Source organism: Dasypus novemcinctus, chromosome 10 (genome assembly GCF_030445035.2).
Source record: "Dasypus novemcinctus isolate mDasNov1 chromosome 10, mDasNov1.1.hap2, whole genome shotgun sequence".
NCBI lineage: Eukaryota > Metazoa > Chordata > Mammalia > Cingulata > Dasypodidae > Dasypus > Dasypus novemcinctus.
The window spans coordinates 89,075,761-89,098,417 of record NC_080682.1 but is presented as its reverse complement, the minus strand read 5'-3'; the positions used below and the strand labels follow the sequence as shown (position 1 = coordinate 89,098,417).

The window sequence follows — 22,657 nt, the reverse complement described above, 5'->3', positions numbered from 1 at the left end:
TGGAATTTACTGTTGCAGACTACTCTATCCATTCTTCCTTTTTGGTTTTTCTAGATAACTATAATTTCTCTTACTAGGTGTTTCAACTGTTCTTATTTTCCTAAGTTGTTTCTAAACATAGTTTCTAATATTGATTCGGCCTAAAATCTAAGGGGCATTATTTTTAGCTTAAAAAAGTCTTAATTTGATTATTGAATCTTGATTATTATCTTCCTTAGAAACATCTGTAATTTTTACATTGGATAACCAGTCCCTGCTCTTCAGCTGTTTTGTCTCAGTTTCCAGTTCTTGCATATTTATCCTTTTCTTACACATTTAAGAACTGGTTTTTTTCAGTAATTGATATTCTGCAGTGTTAATTCTGCTGCTTATTGCCTTTTAATTTGATATAGCACATTTCTCTGCAGCCCTTCCTCACGTATCTTAGAGGCTTTCTCTACATATGGATTTATTGAATTCAGGTTTTCTGTAATGTTCCTGAGGACATCATTTTTTTTAAAAAATATTCTTCTGGAGACTGAAATACCTAATTTTCAGCTATAGGTTTCTAAGTCTTCAGGAAGATAGTCCCCTTTTTAAAATATATTTTTAAATTTTCTTCCTTCCCTAAACAGGCCCACGTTTTCACTCTTATTAGTGTTTCTTCACCCTTTTTCTACCTCCCATACTTTACTTAGGGAAACTAAGTATTCCATTTCTTATTACTTGGTGTTTTAACCTATGAAGAAACATAGGAAATGGGAAGGGGAGGAATCAGACTGCATCATGGTCACCTCAAAGTGCAGCACTGCTGTAACAGCAGGATGGTTCCTGAGTTTTCTGGTTGGCAGAGATTACATCTAAGATACACTATGGTGGATACAAGATTACTGTTTTCCTATCTTTTATCAGGTGGCCTTTGTTTCACAGGCAATTAAATTGTGTACAGACAGGCCATATAGTTAATTCTTCCTATTTGAATAAATTGTCTGCCAGTTTGAGTTTCAAGTTTTATGTGTTTTCATCTTTTTCTGTGGCTTCCCAGGGATTTTACAGGGAAGTAAAGAGATGCTGTTTCGGAGCTTGTTCGTCAGTTTCAAGTCAAAATTTAAATAAATGTTTTTTTTTTAAGTTAGTGAAAATGAAAAGTTGAAAATATAGTATGATTTCAAGCAAAGAAATGCAAAGAAAAAACAACTAGAATGAAACAGGATAACGTTTTCCTATCCAATTTTTAATGTATTTTATAATGACTATTACAGTTGTAGTAGAAAAAAGAAAGTAACACTTCAATTTTAAATATATAGGAATTCTCCAAAGGATCTCCTCTTGAACCAAATGATTCTTAGTGGGATTTAGAGGTGACTATAAATATTGATTGGGATTACGTGGATTATTTATAGGATTTCCTTCCCACAGCACTTATTGGATTTAAAGTGTCAGGTCTGATTGAAACTATTAACTAAATGAACAAAATTATAGGGTTTCTCTTCTGTAATTATTGTGAAGATGTGAATTCTGATCAACTCCCTTGTAATACTCATGGTATTTATGAGATTTCTCTCCTGTGTGGACTCTTTGATGAATTCGAAGAGCTGAGCTATGACTGAAACCCTTACCACATTTAGGACATTGATAAGGCTTCTCTCCTGTATGTACCCTCTGATGAATGTGAAGATTTGAGCTGTGACTAAAGCCCTTTCCACAATCATCACATTTATAGGGTTTTTCTCCTGTGTGGACTCTCTGATGAATGAGAAGATGTGAACGCTGACTGAATCCTTTACCACACTCTTCACATTTGTAGGGTTTCTCTCCAGTATGTACTCTTTGATGAGTGTGAAGCTTTGAACTCTTGCTGAAGCCCTTACCACATTCTCGACAAGTATAGGGTTTCTCTCCTGTATGGACCCTCTGATGGATACGAAGATCTGAGCTGTGACTAAAGTCCTTTCCACAGCAATCACATTTATAAGGTTTCTCTCCTGTATGCACTCTCTGATGAATTTGAAGATTTGAGCGCTGAGTAAAGCCTTTACCACAGTCATCACATTTATAGGACTTCTCTCCTGTGTGGACTAACTGATGAATTCGAAGATTTGAGCTCTGACTGAAACCCTTACCACACTCATCACACTTATATGGTTTTTCTCCTGTGTGAACTCTCTGATGAACATGAAGTACTGAACTCCGACTAAAACTCTTACCACACTGATCACACTTAAAAGGTTTCTCTCCTATGTGAAGCCTCTGGTGAAAGTGAAGTAATGAATTTCTACTGAGGTCTTTATCATACTCAAGTTTATAGAGTTTCTCTGCTATGTGGACTTGTTGATGATTATGAAAACTGGAGATCTGACTGAAGCTCTTACCACATGCATTACATATATAAGGTACCAACCCTGCATGGACTGTCTGATGAAAGTGCATACCTGAGCTCTGACTGAAGTTCTTGTCTACTTCATCACATCCATACAGTTGCTTACCTATGTGGTTTCTTGGATGTCTATATAAGTCTGATCTGTGAGAGAAGCATGCTGTGCTGATGGAGCACTGATAAAGCTTTTCTCTAAATTGATTTCTCTTGTGGAGAACACATTGTGAGTTCCAAAAATAAATTTCTTTACATTTACTACATCCACAGAATTTCTGCTCCGTGGAGCCTTTCAGTACATCATTTTGGCATATCTCACCAATGTACTCTGGAAGAGCTTCTTCTATTGGGGCATAAGAATGCTTAACTATGAGCTTGTGTTCTTTTTCCTTGGAGACATGTTCCCTCAATATAGCAAGATGGTGTCTGCTTCCCTGAAGAACATGTGAATCACTCATGTAGATTCCTCTCCCATAGTCTTGAGCATTTTTTATTTCTAAGGACTGCCAAGGTGAAAACTTTTTATATTTTATGTTCCTGGGACTTTTACCTTCAAATGTCAATTCATAGTTCCCATATCCTGGTACTTGTGCAGAGAGTATTAACCATTTTTGACAGTGGGAAAGGTCTTGCTGCTTTAGGTCCTTAGAATCTACCTCTTGAACAGTTTCCACATAATTCTGATTCTCATGTATTGGAGTGCCAGCATTCCTCCAGCCTTGCAGTAAAGAAAGTTTTTCTTGTTCTAAATATCTGAATCTTTCTTCTTGGGATTTGTAGCTTTCATTCCAGATTCCTAGGAGATTAAGAAGATAGCTCAGTGGTGAGATGAAAGCTGTGCTAAAAATTTCCAAATATCTTAACCAATGACTTCTAGAATGGCAGGAAGAGTTTTAACATTTTATTTAAGTAGGGACATGATTTGTATTATTTGTCCTTAGTGATTGGTCATTTGCATATCTGAGAGTAAGAAATTAATATTCAGGCTCCCACTTGCCATAAAAGGTTAATATTTAATTGTATTCTCCCCAGATTCTTTCAATGGAGTCTCAAAAATATAATGGACAGAAAATAATGGGAAATAACCCCCAAAATTTTGATAGGTAGGAGTAAAATAATTCATTTCTGTATTGCCACAAACCATTACATTCACAGTGATCCTTGTTGAATGAATGAAATCAGCAATATATCAAAAGTTAAGTGTGGTAAAAACAAACTCATTGAGAAAGATAAAAATTTGTATACTGAATATATGTGTGGCTGTGGGTGGGAAAGAAGAGGCATGACTTTGCTCAATTGGGTCCAAAATATAATTATTTGTTCATTCATTCATGTTATGTATTCATTCACTCCATTCATTTTACAAACATCTTGCATGTATACTACTTATTGGATACTGTTCAGAAATAAAAAAGTGAAGGCTAACTGCTTCACATAGTCTTAAAGAATGAAATTTAGTTAGATTATTTGTGGCATTATTATAAGAAATAAAATAAAATGTTGCTCCCATTTTTCTCTTCTAGAATACTATGGTAGAGTGTATGCAAAAATGGCTGCATTTACTCTCTACCTTTATCTCCTTTCACAATTACTTGGGCTTGGCTGTGCAATGTGCTTTCATCACTGGGACAATAATATAAGTGACACAAGCAGAAACTAGAAAAATGCTTCCAAATTGGGGCTTGCCCTTTCTCTCACTGCTTTTGAAAATCCTGGGACCACCACCAAGTACATGAGCCTGAACTAGCCTGCTTGAAGATGGTCAACACATCCCTGTTACTCCTGTGATATAAAGTCAACTGCCAAATATGTGGGTTAGGCTATCCAGACCTACTTTAGACCACCTAACCCAACCAAGCCATTCCATGACAGAAAAACCATACAGGTAATTAACAATAATAAAAAATAGGGTTTTTTTGTTTGTTTGTTTGAAGTTAGTAAGTTTGGAATTATTTGTTATATAGCAAAAGCAAACCCAAACAAATAGAAAGAACAAACTTAGGGCCACATAAAACCAATTATGTATGAAGATGTGTCCTTTAAGTGTAATCCAGAAAATGACTAAAAATATATAATCACCAAAAAATCTATTAATTACATAGCCCAGGTTTCTTAGAAGATGTCTTGCTCTGTTTATCTTCTACTTGCCATCTGATTTAAGATACATTTTTAAGAAAACCTCTTCCACCACCCTCAAAACAACTCCCAGATAAAGGACCAACACCCTCAACAAAACTGGTTCCAAACAAAACTAAGTCTATTCTCTAAGAGCTAGGATAACTTTACCTACTGACATGACATTTGTGTAGTTCTCCCACATGACCTCCCTGTACAGCTTCTTTTGAGAAGAATCCAGGAAATTCCACTCCTCCCAAGTAAAAATAACAGTCACATCTTCAAATGTTATTGCCATCTGGTCAAAGATCAGGCTTTCCAGAAATAAGTCTAAGTGAGAAGATGGACAAAGAAAAATACTTTCAATGGGTAACATAAGTGGCAAGCCAAATAGAAAAAGAAAGAACCAATAAGGGAAAAAAACAAGAAATGTAAGGGCATTCATGATAGTAGTCAAACAACTGAATAATGTTTCTAATCATTGAATATCGTCACCGTCAAATATTTTTAAGACATTTGCTAAACACTGGGCTAAATGTGTCACATATATTCAATTAACCCACAGTAATCCTGTTGCAGGTACTACTGTAATCCCCACTTAACAACTTGGTAATGTTGGAAGAGATTGAGTAAATTCCCGAAATCATGGAACTAGAAGGTACAGAGCAGGGATATAGACCCAAGTCTGCATACTTCAGACTAGAATCATTTGCCAACAATAACAATGTTGCTCAAAATTGCTTGTAATACCACATTTCATGGTTGATCAGACTATCTATTTACTTCTTGCTGTGACATGAGGCTTTAGATCCTACCCTCCAAACCTCCACTGATCTTTCTGATACAATTTTATCACTATATTTTAGTTAAATCAAAAGCACTTATATAATTTTGACTATGATTATATACAAGCTTTTTGGCATGATTGTCTGTTTTATATTTAATATATTTTCTAGCCTCATATTCTTAATTATCTTGAAAGGCTCTATATAAGCTATTTTATCAAGCCTCTCACACCACCACCACCACTACCACTCCCTTTTTATTTTGAACATGTCCATTTTCTTATTCCAATTTGGGATGACTACTATTTTGTGCTCCATTTTCATGATTATATGATTCTTCTTTTGTGATTTACTCCCTTATTTTGGAAAGGCACACCCACATAAGCTCAATCAAACTTAGAAATGTTAAGCCATGGACTTTTCAGTTACTCACTTATTGTGGAACAGTGCACCCAAATAAATTTAATCAAACCTATGAATGCTTAGCCCATAGCCACTGGGAAAAAAGCAATGGTGAGAAACAAGAAAGATATTCTGCAAGACACACATTTGGTCTAAAGGAAGACCTCCAAGCATGGTTACTAGGAATAAGTCCCAGGAATCATGTGAATCACTGTAGGTCTGAAGTCTTTTTTAATTAATTAATTAATTTTATTAAATTGTCCTTTTTTAAAGATACACAGATGACAAAAAATGTTACATTAAAAAATATAAGAGGTTCCCACATACCCCACACCCAACTCCCCCACTCCTCCCACATCAACAACCTCTTTCATCATTGTGGCACATTCATTGCATTTGGTGAATACATTTTGGAACATTGCTGCACCAGATGGATTATAGTTTACATTGTAGTTTACACTCTCCCCCAGTATAATCAGTGGGTTATGGCAAGATATATAATGTCCAGCATCTCACCCTGGATATCATTTAGGACAACTCCAAGTCCTGAAAATGCCCCACATCTCATCTTTTCTTCCCTCTCCCTGCCCTCAGCAACTACTGCGGCCACTTTCTCCACATCAATGATACAGTTTCTTCCATTACTAGTCACAATAGTTCTATAGTAGAATACCAGAAAGTTCACTCTAATCCATATTTTATTCCTCCATCCTGCGGACCTTGGGTGATCATATAGTGGTTAGTACTCTGTGTTGTGGCCTGAAGTCTTTTTTATCCCCCTCACAATTGGCTCGGTACAGAATTGTAGAGTTAAGTTTTTTCTTTCTCAGAATTGTTCCACTGTTTATAAGCATTCAGTGTTGCCGCTAAGAAGTCTGATTTTTAAAAAATTTTAAACCTTTGTGGGTAACATTTTGTTTGCTTCCTCTCTGGAAGTTTTAAGATCATCTTTTTAACCCTGATTCCTTGGTTTGCATCTTTTTTCATTAGGCATTCAATGAGCATTGCAATCAGGAGACTTCTGTTCGACATTTCTATCAAACTTTCTTCTATTTCTTGGAAAACTTCCTTTTCCCTCTGATTTCTCTCTTCCAGAACTCTGTCCTTATATTTGGTTCCCTATGAGTCATATATCATCCTTCTGGATGATCTCTTTAGGCTTTTTCCATTTTCTCTTATTTTTTCTTTGTACTATCATCTCAGAGACTTCCTCAATTTGATCTTCCAAAATTTCCATTACATTTTTAATTTTAGTAATGTTTTAAGAAATTATTCTCATTCTCTCATGGTTACTTTTCTTAGTATCATAATCTAGTTTTATAGATACTTTTAAAATCTTCCTGAGAATATTAATAAGAGTTTTATGGATATAATGTCTTCTTTAAATACTTTAAGAATACTAAAGTTTGTATTAAGTTCTTTTATGTTGTCTGCATTGACCTTATGAGTCACACCCTCCCCCCCACACACACATTTACCTTAGCTTCTCTCTCTAAAGTTGGAGATTTTATTCAAATATCTGATGGTTGAATGTTCATTGATATTTAAGAACAAGGCAATGAAAGGCTGACTGGAAGCTGTGCAGGTGATTTAAATGCCAAAATTTCAGAAAAATAGATGTCTAATTTCCTGTTTGGGCGGATAGGTGCCTGACTACTGCTGCCCTATATTTAGAGTGGGATTAACCATTCCATAGACAGACCTCAAGCTAATCCCTTTCTTTTCATGTTTACATCTCAGCCTGACCTCTTGCTCAACTGGTACAGATGTGTCCTCAGCCTCTCTGAAGTTTAGAGGGCTCAGCAGTTCCTTTCTGGTTTATATTCCCATGTGTGAGCATTCTAGGATGTAGTATCTTCAGCCCTGTGGCGCTTAACACATTAGTCTTCCTTTTGTCTTCCAGAATTCTGATGAAATTTCTCATTTGCTAATGGCTCTTCACTTCGTCATGGCAGGTTCATTTCTTATTTTTTTTTTTTTAATTATCATCCAAGTTTAGGAGGGAGAAGAGATAAATACATGCTTTCAAACTGCCTAAAAATATTTCTTTTAATGGAAAGAACAAATCAAAGTTGCTTATTTGACAAATTCACTTTATTTCTTTGATAACACATTCTCAATTCTAAAATTCAAATGAAAACATTCAGTAAAAAGTGTTCAGTAAATATTAAGAATAAGGGAATTAGATACTTTAATGAGTTTACAATAAAGTGGAAGGAAACTAGAGTGCTATGATATTACCATAATCACAGCACAGCTTATATTACTGAGCATTTATTACATAAACAGGGTTACATTATCTCATTAATTCTCATTAGCAATTATATAAGGTATTATTACCCACACTTAAGGAGAAAAGAAACTAACACTTAGTAAGAATAAGTACCTTGTACAAGGTCATGCTGTTATAATGTGGTGGCTTTTAAACCCAGGCCTGCCTATTAAGTGTAAGTGAGAGAAGTTGAAAACAACTTGATGAAGAGTAGTAAATCAAGATTTCCAGAGAGAGGCATACTGTGTTAATGTAGAAGGGCAAAAGTAAGATGTGCTGAAATATTTAAGAATTCAAAATATACCACACAAGTACCAAAACAAAACAACATGAAACTCCAAGCTTAAACAATGAAACATTAATCACCAATAAGAACTCAAGAATGAGAAAATTTGGTGCTGTATATTTAAATATCTAGTGGATTATCTAAAAATGCTTATAAAATAAATTTAAAACATTTAAAGATAACATATTCTATTTTAATGAACAAAATGGATACATAATAAGAAAATTGGGATGCCCAGAAGCCCTAACTAAAGGACTACAAACCATGGCATCTATATCTAAAGTAAATGACTACTCTGCCTCATTTTGTAAAAAGCACAGTAAAAATAAAACCCACTGTTACTGGCCTCGATTGTTATTAAGAATTTCTTTTAAAAATGTATTAGAGATTAAGCTTATATTTTACTGAAAATAAATTCATGAAATTTTAAAATACTGACTGAAGTAATAGAAATAAAAATTAAAAGCCTACCTTCCTCCAAACTCCCAGTCTGAAAAAAAAAAAACTATAAAATTTCCATTGTCCTGACCTTTTCTCATGTATATACACAAACATATGAAACACCTCACTGATTTTTTTTCTTAACAAAGATATGATAACTTTGCAATATCATTTAATATATAGCATACAATTTCCCATTGCAGTGCATACTGACCTATCTTATTTATGGTGGCTTTGAACTGTCCACAAATTATTTGATACTCTCTACTTTAAGAAGTGGAACCTAATTCCCCACCCCTTGAATATGGGCTGGACTTAGCAACTTGCTTCTTAGGACAAGGGGAAAAAGAGGGAGGGTTAAATAATGGTGTGTAACTTTTCTGAACAAAGTCCTAAAATGCACTGCAGCTTCCTCCTATGCTCTCTCTTGGATCACTGCTCTGGGAGAAGCTAACTGCCATGTTCTGAGGACACTTAGGCAGCCTTGTGGAGAGGTCCACATGGAGAGGAACAGCAGCCTTCTTCCAAGTAAGAACAAAATGAAACATCTTGCCAATAGCCATATTAAAAAGTCATCTTAGAAGCTGATCCTTCAGCCCCAGTGAAGCTTGCAGATGAGTCTGTCCTGGCTGACAGCTTGACTGCAATCTCATAAGAGACCCTGGGCCACAGCTACCCAGCTATGCTACTCCAAGATTCCTGACCCTTAATGTGTGGTAAAAAAAATATGTTTGTTGTTTTAAGTTGCTACAGCTTAGGCTAATTTGTTTTGCAACAATCGATCACTAATTTATTATTTGTTAAAGTTGCATTGTACTTCATCTTATGGTGTTCCAAGATTTAAGTTATTTATGGAAATTAAGATTATTTCCAGTTTTTTGGCTATCACTGTATATTAGTGAACAATTCCCCTGAATAAACAACCTGAGTATTCAGGTGAAATAATATTTCTTGAAATAATATTTTTATAAGGTAAATTTGAAATAATCTTGAAATACTATTGAATTTTTGAATATTTCAAAATATATTTTGAAATATTATTTCTTGAAATAATATTTCTATAAGATAAATTTCCAGAAATGAAATTGCCAGGCATATGCATTTTAAATTACTAAAAAATACGATGAAACTTTCCTCCAAAATACTTAAAAAGGAGTAGGTACAGTAATTCTATAGAGAAAAGTAAAAGTAAAGAAAATAATTATACAAAGAACAAAATAAGAAGACTTAATATGTAAGTTTATTAATAGAAAAAATGATACTAAAGATGAATTTTAAACAAACTAGCATATTGCTAATAAGATACACACCCCTAACCACTGGATTCTGAAACACTGAAAATAAAAGACTAGGCTATAACAGAAATACGGAAAAAAAATAAAGACAGTTTGCAGTATTAATATTAGACAAGTTACAATCCAAGATAAAGCATTACACTGGATAACCAGAGTCATTGTGTTTTACGAGAAATAAAATAACCAACCTTTAGGTACCACCACTGAGAGAACTGATTTGCAGTCATGAACATATTATGAAATTTTGCAAAACACTCCCAGAGTAAAGAAAATAGTGTAATGAACTTCCATATAGTTCTTCAACAATTATCAACATTTTGTCAATCTTATTTCAATCCTCTGCTTCCCACGTTAAGTGTGGTGGTAATTTATGTTATAATTGCTACTGGCTGGACATTTTAAAGCAAATCCCAGGCATAATGTAACTTCACTTATAATTATTTCAGTAGTATTTCAATATGTATCTTTCATTAACCTTTAAAACATAAATGCCTGAAAAATTTAATATTTAAAACTTCTAACTTCAAATTAAAATTTTCTGGTTGTTGTAAAATCCAATTATTTTTACAGTTGATTATTCTGAATCAGGATCCAAAAAAAAGTCCACAATTATATTTGTTTCCTGTTATATTTCTTAAATATAACAACACTTAAGGGGGTGTCTAGTTTGGCCCACTTTTAGGATTGCTAAACTTATCAATGGGTTCAAGTGCTGTCAGTTCAATCCTTCAATTGTAACATCCCCCATCAACCCTTCACCAAAAGTTTTAGCAGCAAATTATCATTTCTTAAGTATCATTTCATGAAGCATTGCAAATTGGTTTTCTAATTCTATCATTCCTTGTGCATCTATAAACTATAATTCTTCTATAATGAGGAATTTTCCATCACAGATTTTCTGGTTATCCTGAAAAGTTGTGCAAACAAAAATGGCAGGATGTGTGATGAACCCAGACCCTTTCAAATATCAATTTTCAGAGTAATGAGATGGGGCAAAGCAACTACCAATTATGACCAAAAGGATTTGCATTATTTTACTTTTTAGTATCTTTATAATAAAAACTTATAGATTTTTATATAATTGATGTGTTTCAATCAACTCAGTCAGTTTATTCTTTTAAATGTTCAAAAGTCCCCCATCTTAGATAGTGGATTCCTTATAGGTTGGCTCCTAATATTGTGACATGAACATTTTAGTCTTTGAGAATTTCCTTGTTATCTGGCACAAAAAAACATCTGAAGTTCATTCTTGTTGCATTTCCTGCATCAACTGGGAATCACAATTTCTCCAAGGAGTTTTATAATCAATATTTTATTCTTTGCTTCCATCATTTTTAGGGGTATATAAATTAACTCTCCCCCAAAACAATATTATATAAAATTGATATACCTTTTATCTTTCTTTCCATGAACATAGTTCTCTCTCCAAAGTTCTCTTTAATATCCTTTTCAAGAAAGACCTGTTAATACCATTCTCTATGAATCTGGAGTTTGGACTCCTTCTTATAATTTTGTCAGGAATTGTTGTATATGATTTGAAACACATTCTTAGTTACATATAAATTAATTTACCTCCTTGATGATATATTAATGGATCTTTAACATTATGTAACCATTATTTAACCTTTTTGTAGCATAATTTTAGGTGCATCTCCTATACCCAGCAAAGAGCAAGATTTTTTTTAATTTTTTCATCCAATTTGTATAACTCAGTCTATTTATAGGTAAATTCATCCATTTTTATTTATTATGATTATTGATTCATTTGGACTTATTTGTAAAATCTTATTTTTTATTTTTTTAAAATTTCCCTCATCCCTTCCTGTCTTCTCTTAGATTGATAGTTGTATTTCTTAATTCCTTTCTACCTCCACTTTTCTCTCTATGATTTCAATATTTTTTAACAATGAACCTAAATATTTTTTAAACATAAACACTTACCTCTCTATTTTTCTATCAAGTCAATTAGGAAGAAAAACAAATCCAGGAAAGGCTGCATGAGATACGATAAGGAAAGGTGATCAAATACCTTGGCAAAGTTTATTGTTATCACAAAGCAAAACAAATGAAAAACCCTATGATCAAATAAGAAAGGAAAAAAAAGCATATCTATACATACACTGAACTACAAATATTGAAAATACAAATATGATGAAGGGAAGTAAAAAAAAAGGGACATTAGAGTGTGCTAAAGTACTTGTTTTATTAGGGAAATGACCTAGAGATTAATAATTTTAAGAAATTAATAGAGGCAAATAAAAATCAATGTGAGTTTCAGGCTAAGGGTAACCACCATAAGAACCAAAACAGAATTTATAAAAACAAAATAGAAGGCAACCTATTCCAAAGAAAAGGAAAAAATGAGAAAAAGAGAAACAATATGAAAAAAATAATATACCAGTAATTATAATATAAATATAAATATCTTACCAATTAAAAGACAATTAGATTTAAAGATAAGATTCAACAATATGTGCTCTAGAAAAATACATAGGAAATAAAGGGATGGAAGAAGATATACCACCAAATAAGAACCAAAAGAAAGCTGGAATAGAAAATTTAATTTCAGTTGAGATAAAATTTATGACAAAAGCTCATAAGGGACAAATAGGGTATTTTTAAATATACTAGTAAGTAAACACAAAGACAAAAATCATATCCAAAGTAAACTGCACCTACAAATAAAGTTTCAAAATGTATCAAGCAAAAACTGTACTAAGTACAAAGGGGAAAATATATATACCATCAGTTTTAATAAGGAATATGAATGCATCCCTCTGAGAAAATGATAGTTCAAGCAAGCAAACAAAAAACAACGATATGAAAACTGCAATTAATAAGCTTCAGTTATTTTATCTTTGTTGAATACTATACTCACAAAATCCACATTCTTTTCATGAATATATGCATGGTTACAAGATAAACTGTGTAACTGTCCAAAAAAGAAATCTCAATGAATTCTAAAAGATTGACATTGTAAAGAATACAAATTCCAGCTACAGAGTAATAAAATTAGAAACTAATAACAGTAAAAATAAAAAAATAAAAAAACACACTTCTGGAACCCAAGTAACATATTATTAATCAGTTCTTATATTACAAATGAAAACAACAGTTAAGAAAAATATGAACTGAATAATAATCATTAAAATTTGGATACCCAGGTAAAGCAATTCTTAAAGAAAGTAAGAATGCCCAGAAATAACCAAACTAAGCATTCAAATCAGGAAGTTAGAAAAGAGTAATCCTCCTCCCTCTAAAAAACCAGCAACATCAACATGTAAGACAAATAAAGCTAAAATTAAAGATGTAAGAAACAAATAGATAGAAAAATGAATACAGCGAAAATATGTTCTTTAAAATTTAGTAAGACAGATTTCTGCAAGACTGAATTTAAAAAAGAGAGATGATTTTAAAGCAAAATGGGGAAATAAGTCAAGGAGTCCATGGAATGATTTCAAGGGTCCTCGAGCGTGAATTGAAAAAAGTCAACTTAATTATCTTTATTTTCTCCGACCTCTAACTGAAATTCTCCTTCACTTATGAATGTATGCAATAAATAAATTATAGCAGTATTCATTTCACCTGACTGGCAAATGGATCCAAGGAACAAAAAAAAGATTAAGAACCCCTGAACTATAGATACAAGATTTTAAACTACAAAGTTGTTATGAGATACATGCAAACACTGATGAAAATCTTATTAAGGGGACAAATACATAAACCAGTATTAAAGAGGCTGACATGGTAGCCAGATTTCTCCCTCCCACCCCCAAAATTCAAGACCTACTTGTTTTTTTTGTTTTTGTCTTTTTAATATCCTTTATTTGTACATCCATATTTTCCTTCATATCCCTTTATTGATTTAGGAGATTTTTTTCTTTTTTTCCTCACTTTATTATTTTTTTAATTATTTATTTATTTTTTTAAAGTTACATTAAAAAAATATGAGGTCCCATTCAACCCCCCCGCTCCCACCCCCCCCACTCCCCCCACTCCCCCCACAGCAACACTCTCTCCCATCATCGTGACACATCCATTGCACCTGGTAAGTACATCTCTGAGCATACTGCACCCCTAGTCAATGGTCCACATCATAGCCCACACTCTCCCATGTTCCATCCAGTAAGACCTACTTGTTTTATAGATGAATTCTAGCAAACATTCAAGTAACAGTTAATTACTCTCACAATAAAATTGTTTTAGAAAACAGAAAAAGAGTGAAAATTGCTAGCTCATTTTATGCGACTAGTGTAATCTTGAACCCAAACCAGGTAAGGACAATACAGGAAAAATCAATCACAGACCCATCTGTAAATTTTGTAAAAATGCAAAGATCATAAATAACATATTAGCTAACTGAATTCAGTAATGTGTTAAAATATGCATCATGATCAAGCAGAATTTATTCCAGGAATGCAAAAAGAGTTCAACATGAGATAATCTATCAACATAATCCATTATATTAACAGACTACAGAAAAAAACCACAATTATTTAAACCAATGCAGAAAAATCATGTGATAAAATTCAACCCCTAAAGATGGTTTTCAAAAAATATATTTTTAGCAAACAAGGAATAAAAGGAAATATCCTAGACTGGTATAAGTTCAATATATTTAGAACGTACATCAAACATTAAGCTTAATGGAGAAACTTTGTATTCCCTTTAAGATAGCAGATAAAAATGACAACCATCACTGCTAATTTCAATGAAGTACTAGAGGTCCTGACCAATACCAAAAAGAAAGAAAAAGAAATAAGAGGCACAAGTATTATAAGAAAGCACATAAAATGTCATTATTTGTATATAATATGGCCATCAACTGAAAAAAACCAAGAGTATAAGATGAACCATAAATAAGGGAGTTCAGCAAAATTTCCAGGTACAGTAGAGCAACAGCATAGCTATATCAGCAATAAAATACTAGAAAACAAGACACCATTACAACAGCAAAAAAAAAAAGAAAGAAAAAAACCTTCCTTTATCAAAAATACAAAAAAAACTTTGAAGAAAACTTCAAATTCCAATCAAGAAGAAAGATAATCTTTCCGGATCAAAGGAGAAACATGTTTCCATGTCCTTGGATGGCATGATTTAAATTTAATACATTTCCAGTCAAATTTCTAGCTGGATTTTTTGAGGAACAAAATATATACTCTTCCTGAAACTTATTTGGAAGGTAAAAGTCCGTATATACTTAAGTAAACCAAACAGCATGTCTTTCCCTATTAGATATTTACATACCACCAAATTATATTAGTAAAATCATAAGAGACAAATGACAATAGAATAGAGGGTTTAAAATTTTTAACCCATGCGCTTGTTTATATATATGGAAACATAATAATAAAAAAGGTGGCGTTGACAATCGAAGAAAGGAAGAATCACTTACTAGTGTTGCAAAAACTGATTAAGTATATGAGGAAAAATAAAACTCTTCCAACTGAATACCACCTACAAAAGAGGACACTACCTGAATTAAACACTTAAATGTTAAAAAGAAAGTTATAAGGCTAGTAGAAGAAAATGTTGGAATTGAAATATATTTGCTATTGTTAAATGAATCCAAGAGACAGTTCTTTTAGGGAAAAATAAACAATAAAATAGATTAAATCACCAGCTAGCTAATCAAAGGAATAAGAAAAAAGGAGTGAGTGCAATTAGAAGAAAATAGAAATTACATTGGGAAATAGCAAGGAGAAAATTTTTAATGAATGTTAGTTGGACATTTTACATGATTTTTAAAAATAAATTTGAAAATGTGAATGGGAAATATACATTTTCCTAGAAAATCATTCAATATGGCCCTAAGAGAAAAAAGCCTGAATAAGTCATATATTATGAAAGAAATTTGTCAAATTATCAACAAACTATGACCACCAAAATAACTGTTAACCATAGTCTGCAGGTCACACCAATTGGAATTTTCCCATGTTTCTCCATATCCCCATCTATACATCTGTATGATTGTTTTGCAAGTTCACAATATCTGTAACAAAAATACATTTAAAAAAATAGTATGGGTTGGTGGAAAAAATACACCAAATGTAAGATAAGGACTATAGTTAGTAGAAATATTTTGACGATGCTCTTGCATAGTTTGTAACAAATGTTTCACATCAATGCAAAGAGTTGGTGGAGGGCTGATATATGAGACCCCCTGTGATGTTATGTATGTTTATTTTGTAAGTTTGCAATCTTTACTATATACTTACTGTTTATGTGTGTTCATGTATGAATGATATATTTCAAAAAAAAAGAAAAAAAAACAACTGGATTATAAGCACATGAAAAAATGTTCAATATCATTAGGAAATGCAAATCAAAATCACAATGAGATACCACTTCACATTTATTGGATAGCTACACAAAAAAAGAAAGAAAGAAAGAAAATAAGCATTGGCAAGGATTTGTAGAAACTGGAACGTTCAAACATTGTTGGTGACAATGTAAAGTCATGTAGCCGTTATGGGAAACTGGTGGTTCGTGAGGAAATATAGAATTATCATATGAACAATTGAAAGCAGAGACTCAAACAAATATTTGCACACTAATGTTCATAGCAGCATTATTTACAGTTGTCAAAGGACAGAAGCAACCCAAGTGTCAATCATTAGATGAATGGACAAACAAAATGTGGTATAGCCATTCAATGGATTATTATTCAGCCATTAAAAGTTCTGATACATGGATGAACCTTGAAAACATAAGTAAAAAAAGCCAGACACAAAAGGACAAATGTACAATTCCACTTATATGCAACCTTTAGAATAAACAAATTCATAAAGACAGAAAGATTAGCAATTACCAAGAGCTGGGGGGGAAAGAAAGTTATTACTTAATAGGCACAGAGTGATGGGGTGATGAAAAATTTCTGGAAATGGTGCTGATGCTTGCATAGCATTGTGAATGTAACTAATGCCACTGAATTGTACACTTAAAAATGATTAAAGTGGAAGTTTTATGTTACATATACTTGACTAACAAAAAACAAAAATAACTGGCCCAAAACTTTTTTTCAAATGAATTCTCGCAAATTTTCAAAGAACAGATTATTTGATTCTATTAAATTGTTCCAAGGCATATACAAAAAGAAAGACCAGCAAAACAATTTTGAAAAGGGTAGAAAACACTGAGACAGCAAGTTAGAAAACCATAGATCTGTTTTACTAAAGGATACTGATGTAAACATCAGAAATAAAGTGAAATATAATGCCAATTAAATCCAGCAATATATCTATATTCATAATGTATTGCTATACAGTTAATTACTCCAAAGTATTTATTTATAAATTATAAAGATAATTATTATCTTCATGGTTTCTCTAGGTCAGGAATTCAAGAGTGACTTGGTTAAGTGGTTGCAGCCCAGATCTCTCAAGAGATAGTTGTGAGTTGTCAGCTAAGACTGCAGTCATGTAACAGCTTGATTGTACTGAAGAATTCACTTCCAGAGTAGTTGACTCACATGGCTTGCAGGTTGGTGTAGACTGCTAAGGAGAGGTCTCAGTTTCTTTCCACTAGGTCCTTTCATGTAGCCTGGATTACCTTCTCAACATGGTGGCAAGATTCCCGAGAGAGAGACAAGCAAAAGCTGCATCCTTTTTATGAAATATTTGGAAATCACATAGCATCTTTTCTGCTGTACTCAATTGGCCAAGGCAATCTCAAGCCCCAGAGATTTGAGAGGAGGGGATACAAACCATTCCCTTCAAGAGAGGAGTGTCAGTCACATTATAAGAAGAATATGAAGGATAGAATAAATCATAGGTGTAGCTTTCTTTGAAATATTCAATCTATTATAATACCAAAGCATATTATAATATGAAAGAGGGGCTTTATTCCAGAAGGTAAAGGAAGGTTTAAAATAGTAAATCTATTAACAAAACCTTCCTTATTAATGTCAAATAAGAAAAGCCTTATCATTATTTTAGTTGATACCAAAAGATTCTTCTTAAAATTCAACATCAACAAAGCAATTTAATAAAATACTAAAGACACCCAGATATATCTCAAAGAAAAATGTAAAACATTAAAGGTATTCTCAAGGGAAGGGAGAGGGAAGAAGAGATGTGATGTGGGGGCATTTTTGGGATTTTGAGTTGGCATAAATGATATTGCAGGGTCAGATGCTGGACTTTATATGTCCTGCCATAACCCACTGAATGTACTGGGGGAGAGACGAACTATAGGGTAAACTATTATCTATGTAGTGCAGCAGTGCCCCAAAATATGTTCACTGAGTGCGATGAGTGTGCCACAATGATAGCGGAGGTTGTTGGTGTGGGAGGAGTAGGCTGGGGGTGAGGGGTATATGGGGAACCGCTTATATTTTTTAATGTAACATTTTTTATGTGATGTATGTATCTTCAAAAAAATACAATTTACAATTGATGTGGGAGGTGATGTGGGAGGTGAGGAGTGGGTTATATGGGAAAAAAATAAATTTTTTAAAAAAAATTTAGCATTTGCTTCAGCAAAGGTTGTAAGAGATAAAATCCGCAAATTTTTCTTGAGAATCATATTATCTGCCTTCAAACTAACCTAGCCATATACGTATTATCAAACAATGATTCTTAATGTTATGACTTTTTAGGTGCTCAAAAGAGCATTATTGTTCAAAAGGTACTTAAAAATAAAGATTTCATATGGTATGTTTAAAAAGTTAAATAGAAGAAATACGTAAGTAGCCTGAATCATACTGTGTGAATTTTACATATTGAATTGGGAATAAACATTTCATTATGACACATACAGAATTGAATATGTACAATAAATATTTCATAACATCTCATAAAAAATTGTTTTAAAAACTTAAAAAAAGGTATTCACATTAAAACTGGAAATTCCACAAAGACATTGTAAATCCACTATTTTTAAACCATCAGTTTGAAATTTTTTACCAATGCAACTAGACAAAATTATCTGTAGAGATTATCATTGTATATCTGGGAAACCCAGGAAAATCAGTAGAACTATTAGCAATTATGAATGAATTCAATATACCAGCAATTCCAGTACTGGGTTTACCTTCGAGAAACTTACACATGTATACCAGAAGATATATAACAAGAACTTAAGAGTCTAACTGTTGTAATAGCAAAAAAAACCAAAACAAAACAGAAACAACCCAAAATGCCCAATAACAACAGGATTTGGGGACGAAAAAGAGGTTTAAAAGCATATAACCATATGAGTAAAAACAAATTAGATTTCACTTTATATAAATTTAAAATTTAAATAAAGAAATCCTTAAATGTAAAAGACATGATAAACTAGAAGAAATAGTTACAGCATATATGACAAATGTTACATCTTTAGTTACGAAGAGTACCTACTACCAAAGGAAATAAAATATTCAGGATGATAAGAAATGTCAAGAGGTAATTTATTAAAGAAAGTATGCAAATATTCAATAAATATGTTTAAAAATGGTTAACCTTACTAAAGATAAAAAGGATGCAAATGAAGGCAAAATTTTAAAAATAATACTCAATAATATGCAGTACCCTAGCAAGATAGGATCTCTCATAAAATTGTTGTAGGAGTTTAAGTTCTTTTATTTCTCAAAAAGAACTTGGCAATATTTTTCAGAAGCCTAAAAAACATTTATATCCTTTGACTGTCATTCTATTTATCAGAGTATGTCTTGAGGAAATAGTTAATGGATTATACATAAGGATATTTATGTTTATAGTAGCAAAATATTAGGGAATACTTAAAATTTTCCTGAATAAAAGAAAATTTAAATAAAGCATGGTATATAGCTAGAATAGAACACTATGTAGTCATTAAAACTAATGCTACCAAAAAATACTCAGAAAAATGTTAATTATATAGTAAATGAAAAAAACTACAAAAATTATACCTGTAACAGCCATTCATTCAACAAATATTTACTGGCCTACTATAGGCCAGCACAGTTCAATAAACTGGGAATGCTCCCTGCCCTCATGGAGGCTATTTGTCATGATTCTAATTTTTTATATATTTTAATCTTTCTATATACATTTATCTTTAAGAAACCTTTGTGTATGTATATGGACATGAACATATCTGTATTTGGCATATATATATACATATAAATTTATGCATACATACTAATGTTTGTATGGATTTGTGAGTACATATACACATTAAATATTAGATAAGACTGTAATACTTCACTTGCCTAAATGCCAATAATGACTACCACCATTTGATGTGAAGGGTACTCTAAATGGTACACGAGAATAAATAATCAATGAACACAGCTGTTCACAATGTGGTCTCATCTTATACATTCATACTTAAAAAGAAATGTTCTACTGCAACTTACTCAGTTTCCTTATTTGTCCCCTCAAATTCTGAGACTAAATGATGTCTACCTGTCTGGAGTGATGTATCCCATTCACTAGTCAAATCTGAGTTTCTGGTTCCTGTATTCTAAATGCCACTTATTCTGGCACTATTTAATGTACAGTAACTTCTGGAATTATTATTAACCTAATATGATGTAGTTCCTCAATGTTAAGGAAAGACATTCTTATATTCTTTTACCTTACAGCACCCAGAACAGTGCTAATTATATAGTAGACTTGAATGACTGGATGAACAAATGAATATACACTGGGAAAAGACACCAGGTAGGTAATGTGGGCATGCTGCATAGGAGGCTTGGAAACCTCTCAGGCCAGTGAGGAACATTTTCTGTACAGTCTGGTCCATCTAAAACCGTCACAACTTCCAGTACTCCTCTGGACCTATGGAGAATTCATTTTATAAACAAGAGAAGACAATGCTACTCACCTAGGATCAGACTTCTAGGAAAACAGTGTACTTTCCTTCCTCTCCTGAGGAAGGGTGGAGTGTTGAAAAGGCTGAGCAGAGGGAGAAGAAAGGAGGAATGAAAGACTAGGCATGATGAAATTGCCAAACTCACTAAAATGCCCACATAATAAGCATAACCCCTAAATCTCCAAAAAAGAAGTCAAAAAAAGCTCAATAACATTCAAGGATCAGAAAGAAGAGCTATCAGCATTGGTACCTTGGACTTTATTTATAATGCTTTAGAAACCCCAAAGGATACAATTCTAATTTGGGCAGGAGAACACAGAATTTGATTTCACAGTTTAGTCTCTGAAAGGATGTAGATGTTCTGTGTAACTTAACCACTTTGAGCCTCAAGGCCTTCCTAGTTTATTATTAATAACAAGGACGATAAAAATAACAGCAATACATTTAAACAGTTCTTTTCAATTCTTAAGTATATTCTTATTTATTCAATGCATTTAAGTAGAAAAATAATTCCACTGCCCTCCCCTACTTGTTGCAACAGAGACTCTATAGTTTCCATCAGAGAGTATAGGAGTATTAGAGAATCCTAGATCCCAGACCTAGGGTTTCAAGGACTTGATCATAGTCTCAACCCTTCCACCAAGATTTGAAGGACTTTGAGAAAATCCTATTTCTAGACATCCCAGGGCTTCAGTTTCCTCACCTGTAAAACGGGGGCATGAACCTTTACCACGTTGGGCCCGTCTTGGCAATCACAGGTCCCTGGGGAAAAAAGATAATTAGTTTAAAATCCCTCTTTCTCCAGAGAGAAAAACTATTCATACGTGTTCCAAGAACAGAACAGGTTTGGTCCCCCGCAACGCACCACTGGCAGCCCGAGCGTATGCATAGGATTCAGTCATACCAACAGTTCTTGAGGAGCGGGCTCCGCGCATCTCAGGGACAAGCCTCTGCGCAGCCTTTGCTTCTGCAGAGAAGACGCGCGCGGGCCCTCCTTCTGCATCCACACCCTAGGATCGAGCGCCGCTCCAATACCTGGCAAGCACGAACACTCCGGCCGCAGGGCCCAAGATGCTTCTGCCCTCCTCTCTCCTTCCCTTATTCAGTCTTAACGTGTGAAGAACGACTGTGAAAAAAACACCACCCTGGGACTCCAGGATTTCGAAGTCACTCCATTTTCGGGCACAGACCCTCCCTTTTCTGCCACTCTTTCTTCACCCACAGCTCTTCCCGCCCTTATCCCCTTCTGGTTTTGTCCTCCCGAGAGCCCGCGTCACTTACGGAGCCCCTTAAAGAGGACGGACACCGGCCAAAAGATTCCTCTCACATCAACAATGGCCGCAGCCCGGCTAGACCGAAACGGAAGTTCCTGGCCTCTGAGTAGACACTCCGCGCGTTTCCATGGAGACGGGAGGGGCGGGACGGCGCCCTGCGAGAACGTGGCTCTGGATTGGCCGGGAAGGTCGGCCGCGCAGCCCTTCCCTTAGCCGCCTGGGTTCCCCGCTGAGGGCCCTCCTGGAAGAGCCGAGAGTGGGACCGAGATAGCCCCGTACTCATGTCCTAGGACTGCTCTTGGAGCTTTCAGGTCTCCGGGAAGGGTATGTGATTGGGTTTCAGGGAAATGTAGCGACCAGCCTCGGAGAGTTTTGGGAATCGCACACAACACGCGAGTGCGGAAACCCCAATCAGAACCTAAGGAAACAGCTGTCAGGTTGTTCAGAGGCCCTAGCATCGTCCCTAAACTCGAGGTTGCGGTCACGCAGCCGATAGGAGGGGTTTTCATTCCATTTTTATCTTTGCAGGGAACCGGCCTCGCTTCTGCAAACGGTCTGGTCGGATCGGGGTTTGGTTTCCACCCTCTCCTTTCTTGCCCAGCCATATGCTGGCACAGATGGGAAAGGAGAGGAGGGGCTGAGGTGGAACCGCGGG

The 22,657-nt window shown here is 34.1% G+C and overlaps 1 protein-coding gene and 1 long non-coding RNA gene across 4 annotated transcripts in view; one reads left to right on the top strand and one right to left on the bottom strand.

The window, feature by feature from the left end:
* Positions 1-1,192: 1,192 nt before the first annotated feature.
* Positions 1,193-22,114, bottom strand: ZNF214 (zinc finger protein 214). Of its 3 annotated transcripts, XM_071218224.1 has the most exons (6): positions 22,010-22,101; positions 21,432-21,490; positions 20,741-20,811; positions 11,891-11,942; positions 4,640-4,798; positions 1,193-3,149 (listed from the first exon to the last, which is right to left on the bottom strand). In XM_071218224.1, the coding sequence occupies exons 5-6, from the start codon at positions 4,764-4,766 to the stop codon at positions 1,456-1,458; spliced, it is 1,821 nt and encodes a 606-aa protein (XP_071074325.1). In that variant the 5' UTR covers positions 4,767-4,798; positions 11,891-11,942; positions 20,741-20,811; positions 21,432-21,490; positions 22,010-22,101; the 3' UTR covers positions 1,193-1,455. The 3 variants fall into 3 exon arrangements, with proteins under 3 accessions (XP_071074325.1, XP_058161787.1, XP_012379475.2); XM_058305804.2 differs by lacking the exon at positions 11,891-11,942 and having other exon boundaries at positions 22,010-22,114; XM_012524021.4 differs by lacking the exons at positions 11,891-11,942; positions 22,010-22,101 and adding an exon at positions 21,764-21,958.
* LOC139439874 (uncharacterized) overlaps positions 22,002-22,657 on the top strand; it is a 64,551-nt gene continuing 63,895 nt past the window's right edge. The window contains exon 1 of the long non-coding RNA XR_011649947.1: positions 22,002-22,326. This is a non-coding gene — a long non-coding RNA (uncharacterized lncRNA). The remainder of the gene's footprint in view (positions 22,327-22,657) is intronic.

What these genes read in the sequence shown, in the direction of transcription:
- ZNF214 (XM_058305804.2), bottom strand. An exon ending in TCCTAGAAGTCTGATCCTAG is followed by an intron (nt 4,799 to 20,740) that starts GTGAGTAGCATT and finishes CTTCTCACTTAG; the next exon opens with ACTTATTTCTGGAAAGCCTG. An exon ending in CACAAATGTCATGTCAGTAG is followed by an intron (nt 3,150 to 4,639) that starts GTAAAGTTATCC and finishes TTAATCTCCTAG; the next exon opens with GAATCTGGAATGAAAGCTAC.